This window comes from Dryobates pubescens, chromosome 28, assembly GCF_014839835.1.
Source record: "Dryobates pubescens isolate bDryPub1 chromosome 28, bDryPub1.pri, whole genome shotgun sequence".
NCBI classification, from domain to species: Eukaryota; Metazoa; Chordata; class Aves; order Piciformes; family Picidae; genus Dryobates; species Dryobates pubescens.
This window is the reverse complement of record NC_071639.1, coordinates 11,936,583-11,950,670: the sequence shown is the minus strand read 5'-3', so window position 1 is coordinate 11,950,670 and position 14,088 is coordinate 11,936,583. Positions and strand designations below refer to the sequence as shown.

Here is a 14,088-nt window from a genome sequence, read left to right as displayed (position 1 = left end):
TTGACATCATCATAAAATCAAATTTTCCCTTGTTCTTGTGTTTTCAGATGAACAATACAAGCATCCCTCTCAAACTTGTAGTGATTATGAGTTTTCAGAGAAATTAGTGTCAACCTTTGCTTATTGGCTTGCTTTAAGTGTTCCTGAAAATGTTATTTTTGCTTTTTTTATTGTTTAAGCTACCAGTGTTGTTTAGTGTCTCCTCATTCCTTCCCCATAATTAGTTAGTAGTGGTAATATATGCATAGAATCAAGGAATTGGGCAGTAATTGGGCTGCATTAGTCATGATTGTTGCACCTGATAGGGAAATTCATAGTTTTTGTTATCACTTAAAGCATTTTAACTGCCTGAGCTCTATGAACTCAACACAACCCTCAATGTTACTCTTCATTTCATTGAATGTTTTGGTTCTACTAGCTGAAAGAAGTCAGTGAAAGGAGTGGGGGAAGTATCAGCTGTTCTCAGTTGCAGATTCTTTCACTGTCTCAAAAAAATTCCACCCCAGCAACCCAAAAAATTATGCTCAAGGTCATGACCGTAGACCTGTCTGTCTGAAAGCAGCAAGGAGATGATGACTATTAGTAGAGAAAAAACCTCGGTGGTCATCAGTTGTGTAACACAGGTAGAGAAGGTGAGCAAAAAGAAAGGTTCTGATTCATTTCTGCGTGGTTGCAGCGTAAGGCAGCTCTCTGTCTTCCCCAGTTTATTTTCTGTATATTTTTTTATGGGTTTGGGCGCACAGTTTCAAGCGAGTAGGTGCTCTGGGGCTGTCCTGGAGCTGCAACGATGTTTCACAACTCACGTCTGGGGAAGTTTTTAGAACAGAAGCCAAACGTTAGTCTGTCGGTGAGGCAGAAATAACTAACTTAGCACTTTTTCACCCGGAGGAGGAAGCGACCGTGTAAAAAAAGGTTCGTATTTTTTCTTCGCTAGCCAGAGGGCCAGACACGCTGCGGGCTGGACCGCCCAGCCAGCCGCAGGAGGGTTGACCTGGTGTCTCTGCCGCCCTCGCACAGGGTCCTCAGAAGCGCCGAAGCGAGACCTGCGTGGTCCTTCCTGTCGAGGCTGTTCCACTTCATATGAGTAATTAAGGGTTAATTAGAAGAGGACTAGTTTAGCATCCATTAAACATTAAATACTAATTGAGCGCCCGGGGAGAACGCCGCCACCATGAGGCCACGGAATCATTCTCACGCCGCCGCAGCCGGGGGACGGGGGCAGGCTGGGGGGAGCCGCCTCGGCCACCTGTAGCCGGGGCCCCGGGGCAGGCCGAGGCGGCAGGCGCACCCGGCCTTGCGGGGTGGAAAATGTGGGTTCATCTTGGCCGGAAGGTCCTGAGCTGACCTCCACTACGCTAGCCTCAGCCGCCGGGCGGCGCCTGCCCCAGCACGCCTCCCCTGCCCGGGCAGGGCTTGCCGGGGCCCGCGGGGCTGGGGACAGCGACGCCTACTCCCGGGCTCTTGCTGAGACTCGGCACCTCCGCGGGACACCGGGCCGCCGCCCTCTCCTTCCCTACCCACCCTGCAGCCGTCGCAGGCAGTGGCAAGACCGCGCCCGCGGGCTGCCGGTGCGCCCGCAGCTCTCGGGGACGTGTGCCCCCTGTTCGCCTCGCCCCGGCGGAGGGAGAGCTCCGGCTCCCTCCCGGTCCGGGCACTGGTTCATGCCGGGTGGCTCTCGCTGCTGCCAGCCGCGGCGGCGGAGCGAAGTGCCCGCACTCAACCCGTGGCGCTTTGCCCTCGACATCAAAAGTTTGTCGGTTTGGCCCGCGGCGGCGTTTTGCCCTCAAAAACAAGGAAGCCGCCGCGGCACGTACGGGGATGCGGCGCCCACTCGCCCTCCTCGAAGGCGTTGCCTATGGCCGAGGGCATCCACTTCTCGCTGCCCCTCAGCCTTCGCCCTCGCTGAAAGCCGGTACGCTGCTGCTGCTGCCGCCGCCCCTCCCTCCGCATGCGAGGCAGGTGGCCTGGCCAGGTAGAGCCGCTGCCCGCGGCCGGGGCGGTGCCGAGGGGCGGACCGAGGAGCATCGCGGGGCCGGGCCTGGGCGGAGCACCCAGACAGCTGGCGCCGGGGCTGCGGCGCTGGTAGCGGCGTGGTGAGTGTGGGGCAGTTCTGCTCCGGGACCGGCGAGCTGGGCCAGGCGGTGAGCGTCTGGGCTACAGGCGGGGCTTCTCTTTCGCGGGACGGAGAAGTGAGGTAAAGCGGGTAAAGTCCGCCGCGGCTCCTTCTGGATGCTTGTCCCGTTCTGGGACGGGGGAGGACAGCGGCAGCCTCGCGGGGGGGAGGGTGGACTTCTCCTTCACGGGAACGCACAAGGCTGCGGGCCGTGAGGTGGCACCGGTCCAGCGGGGACGGGACCCCCGCGGTGCCAGCTCCAGCGGGGCTGCACGGAGTACGCGGGTGTTTCGGCGCTGCCCGGCCCGTCCTCGGCGGGGGAAGAGACGATGGCAGGCGGGCACGGCGTCTGCAGGGAAAAAGAAAGTTAAAAAAAGGAAAAGGAATTAATTAAATAAGTTTAAAATGCACCGAAGCAGCCTTAGTGCTGCCGAGGGGTCCCGCTGCCGTCGGGAGGTCTGGTCCGCCGAAGTAAGAAATCCTGGCAGTGTTTTGAAATGGGCATCTCAAAACAAGTATTCATCGTACCGGCACGTAAGAAGTGCTAATGTATTAAAATGCAAATAGGCATGTATAGTCGGCAGTGCTGCTGCGTGTTTCCTGTTTACCATGTTAATTAGCAGTTGTAAGAAAAAACTTCACCAGTGAGGAGTAATCCAGGACAGTATTTGACCCAGTAAGGCTCGTTGAGTGATGCAGTGGCTTTTATAGTTCTGGGTTTTCAAGCCCAAAAGACGACCAGGTATTTATCAGACCTCGTTAGTATCGAACGTAAAGAAGAAGTCTTCTCTACCAGCGCAAGTGTCAATACTCAGCTAAAATGGAAAGGTGAATTCCTCACTCTTCTCTTTGTAAGGAATATCTTAACCAGGTAGTTTGTCTCCAGGCTTTCAGACAGCAGGATGCTTTCCTGTATTATTCTGGGAGGTGTTAACGAATTGTTCACAAGTTTGAGATAGAGCAGTGGGTTGTTTGTTGCTCTGAGCAGCCTGCTCTCCTTGAAGATTACACTGATGACTGCAGGGGCTTGGGCTAGATGACTTTAAAAGGTCCCTTCCAACCTAAAGCATTCTGTGTAAGGCCAGATGAGCGTACTTGTAAACAAAAATAGGCAGAAACATACAGAAGGATCGTAGGATTTCAATTGGTTTTGAGGATTTTGTTTTTCTTGTTCTTTTTTGGAGAGCCAGTATTGTTCAGTTAGCTGTTTTGTTCCCACTCACTCTGTCTTTTCAATTTAGAGTTGGTGTTAATACAAGCAACGTTCTCCAGAAACAGCTCTGGCAATAAACAAACGTTTGTTTGTTTGTTTGTTTTTCAGTCCACCTCACAGCTTCCAGATTCTTCCAGAGAAGAGAATAAAAAGAAACCAGTTTTGGAAAGACTTGGAAATTTGTTTGGTACAGGGAAAAGGAAAAATGTCAAAAGTTCACTAGAGCACACTTCACATCGGAAAGGGGAGCGGTCGGTCTCCCCCCACAGAGCACAGCCGGTATACTGCAGGCACTTAAAGGAAGGACACGAAGCTCCTCAGGTACAGAATCCAGTGAGGAACTTCAGTGCTGTTTCTGAGACACAGGACTACAGTTTCAGTGGGGAAGGAGGACAGCTGTATCGTGACACCGTTTCAGAATGGAGTAGTAGGGGAGTCTCTTCTGACAGCGAGTGGTCAGCGGATTGGAGCGGCAGCAGCGAAACCATTAAGAACTCTCTCTTTGAAAGCAGCCTGAATGCAGAAACCCTGGAACCAGAGAAAGAACCCATCACAGATATAAATAATTCTACAACTCCAGATTTCATTAAAAGCTTGAGAAATTTGCCTAGTGACGACTTAGAAAAGAGTATCCTAAGCCACAAGCAGCTCGTAAGCACGTGGGTGTCTGAGGAGCCTGGGCATGCAAAACCAAAGGATTTGCCATACCAGTTGGAATCTGCAGCGCATGAGCACACACATTCTGCTAGAGTGTTAACAGTTGATATCTATCTAAGAAAAACAGACACTCTCCTTAATGAACCTGTGACTGTTACATCAGAGGAAGATTGTAGTGACTCGGACACAATGGATAAAAAATCTGCTACTAAAAGATCTGGGAAAAGGAGAAAATCGCAGTCATCCGGTGACATTCCAAATGGAGAGAGAAACCAGACGGAGGCTACTGCAAGAGAAGAGTTGGGTTTTGAGGATGATGCCTCTTCTGAGGTGTTTTCAGACAAGATAATAAGTTCTGAAAGAAAACTGAAGTCTTCTCAACAGACTCCTGAAAGGAATTCCTCTTCCTCAGGTAGTAATCAAGATGTAAAAGTTGGCTCAGCTCACAAAGGAGCATCTAAAACAGAAGCTGACAAAAGCAAGCAGCAAACCTCAAACACAACCCCTGCAAGAAGAAGATCGTACAAAAAGAATCAATTAGATGCTGTCCCCATTTCCCCTACTGGTCTGAAGGGCCAGGTAAAAGATTACTCCTCAAAAAGGCAACCTTTAACATCACCAGAGAGTAACCCAATGACAAAAAGAACTTCGGTGGAAAGGGGAACTATACCTGTGGCTTTTGGGGAAGACAGCTTGGAGTCTCCCAAAGCTTCCTTGGCTGCTAAGACAGAAGATACTGCCTTGATGTTTGCTGAAGGCAGAAATGAAACTAGAGCATCAAAGCACGGTAATGGTTCAGATGGAAGAGCTTTCTTGCGTACTGATGGGATTAAAAATGGAGACCTGTGCATGTCAACTGAGAGGCAGACAAGTTCTGAGTTAGACAGCATGAAACTGAAGAGTTTGGATGCTTCCAGAACAGTCACAACAAAGATTAGCCTGTAAGTAACACCAAACTAACTTTACTTTCTCCCTGAGCCCTAATTTTGCCTGTATCTCTCTTTAGGATTCTAGAGGAACCCTGGCTACATCCCTGTTATCTATTGAGATCACTTTCAATTCAGAACTGCCTTTAAAATCATAAAAATCACAACTACAGTCACCACACAACAAGCACTGTAGCTTACATGTGTTAATTAAAAAATGATCCTTTTTTCCTTTTTTTTCCCTTTTTAATGGCTAGGGAATTTCTTAGTGTGTCAGTTCCACTGTGTGGAATAACTCAACATACATGAAAGCCACTCTGTCATTACCATCTGGAATGGTTGCTGCTCAGATTAAGCTCAGTTATCAATGCCTTTCATGTAGCTGTGCCATCTGCAACCAGCTGAGGATGTGGTTGAAGGTTGTGTATGTGAAAGTCTTTGAATAAGGAATGTGCCAGGGCTGCTCTTTGATGCGACGTGAGGTCTGCTATTATTTCAGGGAGAAACTCCGAATGCTATGTGGGACTTGATCCTTCCAATGATATGATAAATCCCACCCCAGAAATTTGAATGCATATAGTTGCTTTCATCAGGCTGTGCAGGGTGAATCATGTAAATTTTAATACATGTGAGTTACATCAGGCATTTGCAGAATTATGCAGAGATTAGTTTGCAGGATTTGGTTTCACGCTCAAAAGAAGTTGTCATCTGTCCAACTGAAGGGATTAGTGCTTTCCTTAGGATTGCAAAGAAGTGGATGCATTGTCACTCTCAGCACTGGTGCCAGCCCAGTGTCTGATTCCCTGGATTCTATCACATTCTGTGAATCATTTTGTTACGTTCAGCATTTCGGTGGTTTTGTTGTCACAGCTGTGTGCTGTCCCTTCCCTCGACCTGATGCATTCATTTATGGGTGTCAAAGTACATTCAATCCTATAAATCCACTTGAGGTCCAACAGGTGTTCAGAATTATCATTCAGTTGTGACAGAGGGAGGTGAAGGTTCAGTGTTAGGGCTGAAGAAAACCATTTCTGATTCCCACATCTGAGGAGCATAGGAGCGGTTAGAAACAATTTCCTTTGCAGGGGTTGTAATATTCTGCATCTCATTTGCTCATAACTGGATGGAAAGCGCCTTAAATTGTAGTTTTGTGCATGGTGGTGCTTTGCCATCTAACAGTAGAGCTCACACATCTGAAACTCTGAGCTTCTGCATCTTCACAACTTCAAAGGAAAGGTGGCTTTGGTGTTTTCCCCTTGGTTTCACTCGTTAGTGGTGATGAACTTAGAAATGCTTGCATAGCTGGGTTTCGTTTTCATGGCTATCTCCTTGGCTTGCTGTGCAGCAAATTATCTTCTGCTGTACTCAGAGCAGCAGACAAATGTCCTTTCTGGCAGATGTAATTTTAATGAATAAACAGCCTGTTCTGTTTCACCTGATTCTGTGGGGTGTGTGGCACTGTCTTGGCCTTATCTGCTGCTACAGGAACTTTAGCCCTGGGTGGGGACTGCGGTGTCCCCAAAGTTCTTTCAAGGTTCCTGCAGCATTCCTGATGCATCTGATAGCTGTCATTGCACAATACCCCACCATTTCTTTACCCAGACCGATTGATACAGTCAGGTTACCTGGTGCAATTTATAGTTATCCATGGGCACAGGTGAGCTATAAACCACCTGTAAAATGGGGAATGAAAAGATGGTGCCATTGATTGGAAGGTGTGGGGTTGTTCTCTTTGTTATTGCTTTGAACTAGAGAAGAGAGAACTTCATTATTTTCAAAGGTTAAAAAGCCATTGCTAGATAACTTCAGCTGAATCCCTTTCAGGTTACTCACAGGCTGATTTGCTTCCTATAAGATGGATTTTTGTGTTATCAAAGAGTTCCCACGTGCAAATGGATAATGGCTCTTGCTAATAATGACATTGTGTCAATTCTGGGAATCAAATTTCTTTGAAAACCACTCTAAAAGATGTCAGTTTTGCTGTTTCCCTACAAGTGGTGGCAGGATGTGCTCTCTTTGTTTTGGGTCTGTGCACTGAGCGACTTGGAAGTCAGAGGATATGTTGCTTCTGGGTTTTGAAAGGGAAACCTATCAGGTTTGAGACTGAGCTGAGATTGATGGTACATCTTAATCAGCAAATAAAACCACAGGCTGTAGTTACTTTGATGTGCTTACCAGAGAACTTGGCTTCAGTTGTCATATTTGGCGTTCAGACATGGTTTTGTACTCACCTTTGCATTTGTGCCCACTTACCAAATTATTCTGCCCTCTTAACCTGCCATTTGCTTTGCTCGCCTCAATCTGATGTTTTGGCATCGCTGTTTTCTTGGCATCAGTTGGCATGGCCGTTTGGACAGCGTGCTTCAACTGTGTGACTCACCTTCCACTTATGACTCTGTTGGGAGAGGTTTAACTGCTTGCTTCCACAGGTTAGCTGCAAGGTGTAGCTGAAGAGGACGTTGGTATTTCTCTTGTGCCTGCTTGTTCTTGGCATTGCAGACCAGCAAGGGGTAGCTGGAATCAGCCACACTGGGCTGTCCATAAGAAAGCTTTTGCACTGTTGGGTGAATCCATCTTCTCTCATACTAGTGGGGAGGCTCAGAGGATACTCAAACAGCAACCCTCCTTTTAAACCCACTTAGAAACTCAGTTCTTGCAGTGAGACACAGCTTTTGTCTGCATTGAAAACCAGTATTTCTTAGTGTGGAAAAAGGTGTAATGATCAGATCGGTTTGAGCTGGAATGGATGGAGCTCCAGGACTGAGCTTTCTGCTGTTCTTTGGTCTCAGCTGGTTTGCTGCTGCTACTGCTTTGCAAAAATAAACCAATTGCAGAATGTCAAGTGCTGGAATAGTTGTTTCTGCCTAAATTTGCAAAGTTTGAAATTATACCTTTGAGGTATTAGCTATTCATTTAGAAGAGATTTTAGGTGTGGCTGGTAACTTAGCAGTGTTAACCATTAAACTGGCTCAAAGCATGTGAGGAAAGATGGACTTTATTGTGCTATGTTGAAATGCAGTAGTACATTTCATAGCAGTGCAAGTGACAGGCTCACAAAAGGATGATGTGGAAATGAGTCTCTTAAGATAACTAAGCTATTAGCAATACCTCTTGAAAGTCAGACTGGACGTGAGGAGGAGGCTCTTCAGCATGAGAGTGGTGAAGCCCTGGAATGGGTTGTCCAGGGAGGTGGTTGAGACCCTGTCCCTGGAGGTGTTTAAGACCAGGCTGGATAAGGCTCTGGCCAGCCTGATCTAGTGTGGGGGGTCCCTGCCCGTGGCAGGGGGGTTGGAACTAGATGATTCTTGTGGTCCCTTCCAACCCTGACTGATACTATGAAAGTGCAAGCAGAAGGAGATGGTAAGTTCCCTTTTCTGATCAGAAAGGAACTTGAAGTGTCCTGGTGAACAGCAAATTCAGTATTTGAGGCATTATATCAAGTTCTACCCTTCCCTTCTCCATTAAGAAGGTAATGACACTGGAGCATAGCATGTATGAGGAGAAGCTGAAGCAGCTGGATTTGTTCACTGAAAGAAGAGAAGGATATAGGTAGACCTCAGTCATCTCTTGCTACCTACAGAGGTATTATAGAGAAGGGGGAGCCTGACTGGTCCCTGAGGTGTACAATGAAGGGATAGTGGACGTGGTTACATGTTCCAACAGTGAAGTTTCAGTTGGATGCAAGGCAAAAGATAAATCACAGTGAGAGTGGCTGCCCTGCTGAAGTGCTCCTTTGGTAAGGTTGTTTCTAGACTTCAATTTCCCAAGTGTGTTTTCTTAGCACCTATCTGAAGTGTGGCAAATCATTTTCAACTTAATTGATCATATGTTCTTTGTAAGAGCCTTCCAGTTGTGAACCCATGTGAGCAGGTTGGTGTAGTTACAGTGAGCACCCTCAAGAAGTCTTCTCTGAGAAGTGACGTTTAACTTTGCTTTCTGTATGGGTTCTTACAGATTGTGAGCTCCTTCTGTGTTTCACTGAGTTTGTCCTCATCCTTTTCCCAAGAAGCTTGTGCAGTGGAGGGTCTTGATTTAGCACCACTTACTTTTTAAACTTGGGGTGGATCTCTTGAGGAAGAGAAAGGATTGATCTCAGTTTTGGGTTATGTTAATTCATTTGTACCTCATGCTTCTTTTTTGGGGGGTGGGGGGGGTGAAGAGCTGAGAGCTCAGGGAACACAGCCTGTGTAGGTTGAAAGAAAAAAAGAAGAAATCACTTAAATACCAGAATCATCCACTGATTGCTAGAGCATTTGAGGCCCTGGAGATTGTTTCTGCAAGCTAGTTTCTTTTATCTCCCACCATCCTCAGTTTTCACATAGTGCAGTCTCTGCTGGTTCTCCCACTGCTGAGTGTTTCCAGATCCCTCTTTGGAGAACAGATCTGCCTTGGAGGTGATGGTGAGCTCCTTGATGCCCCTTCTATCTGTCTGAGAAATTTTGAAGATGTGTGCCCTGCACCTTCACAGCAATTCATATTGTTCCTGCAGTAGCAAGTGACATGGATAAATAAATTTTCCTGGGTGTAGGTATTCAGAGGAAAGAGGCTTAAAACTCTCAGTTACAAATCATAGAATTGTTAGGGCTGGAAGGGACCTCAAGGATCATCTAGTTCCAACCCCCCTGCCATGGGCAGCATCAGCCTTCTGTCACTGTACCTGAGTGCTGTGTGCTAGGTACTTCTACACTCTTCTCTGCCCACTCTGGTGGAGAAGCTTCTGTGTTTCCCTGTAAAATCAGCAGGGTTAGTGCACACAATTTAAATGGTGAACTGATATTCCCTGTAGGAAATGGCAGAGCTCTTGCATGGTGTTCCCTTGGCCAAGTGGTGATGCAGTGACTGAGAGCAGTTACCTTTTCCACCAGCACTAATGAGGCCAGAAAAGGTTTTTCACTCCATATAAGATTGCTTCTGCAGTGGAAGGGCTACAAAGAATCTGGGCAGATGTCTTCAAAACTTGTTGGAAAAGTGTATTCAAATGTTAACCAACTCATTATCCCCTTAATGAATTAGGATTTGTTTCCTAAACTCTGTAGGGAGTTGCATGCATATAATTCATTCTACCTATTCACTATTAAATTTTATTGTCTGTCAGTCATAAGCAGTTAGGTTCCCTGCCTCAACTGGAGATGCTGTAGGCTGCTGTGTTTTTCTGTTTTACAGAGCATTAAACAGTTGCACACAGGTTTGAAATGTGTTCTCCTTACTCAAAGTCAAGGGTTTTTTTTTGTTGTTATTCCTGTAGTTACTCCTTTTTTTTCAGTCAATTCCTTTTGAGAGTCCAAAATTTCACCTGACTGTGATGCCTATGGAAAATTTCATTGCAGTGAAAATTGGTTTGAAAATTGCTGCAGGGCCTTAACCAAACTTAATCAAAGACGTAACTGTGTTATCCCTTTGCTTCCTGTAGTCCAGCCAAACCCAAGAATGTGGAGCTGAATTTTAAAGCATCTACAAATCAAGACAATTTAGAAAGCGAGCAGGACGCTCTGGAAAAGCCAGTCAATAAACCCAACAACAACATTGCCAACAAAATTTCCTTGTTTGAGAACAAATGTGCCAACCAAAGCCAGAGGCCTGCTGAGGTCCCCGCTGCAAAAGCGAGCATCGTGCCGAGCACCTTTGTGGGTCGAGCAAAGCTGAAGTTTGGAAAACAGCCTAAGGAGAGCGAGCAGCCTGATAAAACCTTAAACAAGCAAAACAGTCGCCAGAAGCTATTTGAGAACGGCACAGCAGAGAAGGAAGGCGCGGCAGAATTGAAAGGCAGACACGAAGACAGCTCTGCCTCCTGTGAGGACGTTGGGAAGACGACAGAACTTAAAGTGAAAGCTGCAATATCCCTTTTTAACCAAAACAGCAAAAGTGATGCTAGTAGTGTTTCTCTGAAGCAGCTGGATCAAGAGTTAACCACAGGCAAAAAAGACAGTTTGCCTTTTAAACCGTCTTTGCACTTGCCCAGTAAAAGTGAAAACGCTCAGGATAGTTCCCACCAGAGAAATAACACAAGCCCAGATCTCCACAGAAATGAGGAAAGGATGCTGCCAAACACAGAGGTGGTATTGTCTTCCAGTGATGATAAATACCCTCTACCATCTCCTCAGGCTTCTATGCCAGACCTGAAGAAGATGGAAAACGGAGACAAAAAGGCAAAGCCGGCAGATTTGAGCTTTGCAGCACTGCAGCACGACGACAGCAGTCCAGAGAGCGTATTGATAGCAGAGCACAACATCAATGCAGAGCAGAGCCCAGGCAGAACTTGCAATGGATCTGCTGAAGAGGACAGCGTTTTTGACTCCCCATCTGACATGAAGAAGTTTGCTGAAACAATCAAAAACTTGGACAGCTCGGTTTGTTTACCCCAGAAAAAGAAGAGATCGAAGCTTCCCAAGTCGCCAGCACCCCACTTTGCAATGCCTCCCATCCACGAAGACAACCTGGAGAAAGTGTTTGATCCCAGTGTGTTTACTTTTGGCTTGGGACTGAGAAGGGAAAAAGCCCAGGATCTGTTACCAGCCCAACAAATTAAACTGCAAAGCCTGGAAACGATAGCCAGGGTCAGGCCCAAGCGTGCATCGACAGAGCAGAGTATCATATTCAAAGCCCTGCAGTCATGTAACAGAGAGGAACCTGCCTTTGCCCAGGAAATAAATGGAAAAGAGAACTTTGATGGCACAGATGGGGAAATCAAGAGATCCCGCCTTGAGAAAAGCTCCCTGTTCTCCAGCTTGCTCTCCTCTACTTCTAAAGAGAAGTTTTTTAATCCCTCTCTTGCCTCAGTGAATAACACCCCAGCAGCTTTTGCAACTGACTCCTCAGGGTCGCCTCCTTTACAGCAGGATGCTTCTGGGCCATTTGGCATGCCTCAAAAACCTGAGGTAATAAAGCTAACCCATTAAATGCAACCATATACAGTTTCTTCTGCCTGCTGAGCGACTGTTAATGTTGACATTTATTCTTCTTTGCAATTCAGTCTCTTTCAGATGTGAAGCTCCCAGGTTTTGTGGAGAAGTACATGCAAGCAGATAGTGCAAAGAATGAGCTCAGTTTACAAATGCCCAGCTATGGAAACCCTGAGAAAAGCTTTTCCAGCTGGTTAGGGACAAGCAGATATGACTCAAATGTCCCTACTGGTTTATTAGAGGTGGATGTAAGTATTGTGCTGTTTAAAATCTACCTGGAAAGTTATCCAGCTTTTGTGTTGCCTACAGCTGGTGTGCATACATTGTTTTGCTTTGCTTCCCCTTTTAGGGATCTACAAAGATTACAAATGGGAATGGCACAGCTGAGAGTAGAGGCCTGGTCTGGCAAGGGGGTGTGTGCACACAGGCTGCTCTTAAGGGGAGCCCACTAGGCTCCAAAGAGTTCCAGTACTTGTGCAGCACCGTTGCTGGCTCTGAAATGCTTTGCTCCAGTTAGGAACTGAAAATGTTTGTGTGATGCATACCTGCTGTGCATGTTCCACTAAGAGAATGATGATGCAATGGCTAATGGGTGATGTGAAGGGAAAGAGTAAGGGCAGCCCAAAACAATGACTGTGGCATTCCTTAAAACTCAGTGCAAGTTCTAACTGGAATTGAAGCACAGGCTGGAAAAAAAAACCAGTCATGCTTCAACGTGTCTTGATGATGCCTACAATAATCTGATGGTGGTTAGGAACTCTGGCCTGAGACCACTGCCTGTCCTGGGGACTGAGTAATCTGTTCTCTTCAGTTCCTTGCACGTGCTGCTGGTTATCTCAGGCTTTAACATATTTAGGAGATGTCTATTTGGGATTTCTTTAATTTAGTTGGGGTTTTTTTTGGTAAGAATAGTTCCTAGGAGACCAGGACCCTGTTCTGGAATGAGTAGTCCTGCCCTTCTTAGGAAACTGAACACATAATTGCAAGGCTTGCTTTATTCGCTTTAGGATGACGTGATGCAACCACAACTTTCCCACATACTCTGTGTCATGTAGTTTACCACTGACTGCAGCACTGGTTTAGATTTTGGATACCTCAATGTGTTTTCTTGGTTCTCAGCTTTTTTTAGAGGCTGTTGCTTATTGCACAGCCTCACACATCTTGAGGAAACCTACCTTGTTGCAAGGTGTTCAGCACCACTTCGATTCCACTAGTTAATTCCTACGTGCCTCCTGTCTCTTCCTATATTCCTCCAGAATGATTTCATCCCTTGTGGTTAGCAGGACATGAAAACTTTCATCAATATCTTCATCACTGCAGTGTGTGTTTGGTTATGCCAGTTTTTAAAGTAGTCTTTTTGGTATGAAGTTCCTGGAATATATAGGAAGCTGATGGAAGGATTTTGAAGGTTTTCAAGTCTGAGTTGGCTTCAGTGTGATGCTAATTCAGAGTTTGAAAACAAAAGAAAGAAGAAATGTGTTAATTTGTGCATCCATTGCTCTTCAGGAAGGAGGAGTGGAAGCAGTAAGTATGAGTAGTTGAAGTGTTAACAGATTTCTACTGTTCAGACAGAGTTTTATTTTGTTTCACTAGCTCTGTTGCTTTTTCTATACCTGAGCATCTTTACTGAATATGCTTTTGGTTTGGTGGGTTTTTTTATGGTGACTTTTATGTCCCCACTGTCTATTAGGCACTTGCAAGAAATGGACAAAGTAAAATCAATCCCAGGCCTGGCAAGGTGAGATCAGTTTTACTATCTTCACTACTCTTCCCTATATTTAACTTGTAGCAAGACAGACTCACATCCTGTTGGTGTTTGTTTGGGGTTTGGTTTTTTGCTGTCTTTTTCCAAACAGCTGGTGATATACTGTGAATCAGACTGCCACAAAAATGGTATTGAAGTTTTCCATGACGTTCTGGATTGCAGTTCTTGGGTTCTGTCACCAGCAATTGTAGTTAAAGTCGTCAGAGGATGGTAAGACATTAACTTTTACTCTTTGTCATTGGCCTATCCAAAAGTCTTTTGAAGCAGAAGCAGCATGTAATTGGCAGTAAGCCTGGCTTGCAAATGGCAATGCAATATAGACACCTGTGAGCAAGAAATGTGGCATTTTGCCTCTGCAGTAGGATGTTCTGGGCCATGAAGCTTCCTTTGCTGAAAAATTGAGTGAGTGTTAGCATCTGGAGGGATGCATCTTTTCATCAGGCACAGGATGAACTGACAGATTCTACCTGGCTATGCTACCCTTTGACTCCTCTCCCCTCTATGTACAGATGGAT

The 14,088-nt window shown here is 46.2% G+C and overlaps 1 protein-coding gene across 1 annotated transcript in view; it reads left to right on the top strand.

Annotated features, from left to right (window-relative positions):
- Nucleotides 1-3,455: 3,455 nt before the first annotated feature.
- Nucleotides 3,456-14,088, top strand: part of CRYBG1 (crystallin beta-gamma domain containing 1) — a 42,321-nt gene continuing 31,688 nt past the window's right edge. The window contains exons 1-5 of the mRNA XM_054174031.1: nt 3,456-4,924; nt 10,320-11,784; nt 11,880-12,056; nt 13,499-13,546; nt 13,665-13,783. Coding sequence (XP_054030006.1) covers nt 4,173-4,924; nt 10,320-11,784; nt 11,880-12,056; nt 13,499-13,546; nt 13,665-13,783 — 2,561 coding nt within the window. The 5' untranslated portion in view covers nt 3,456-4,172. The remainder of the gene's footprint in view (nt 4,925-10,319; nt 11,785-11,879; nt 12,057-13,498; nt 13,547-13,664; nt 13,784-14,088) is intronic.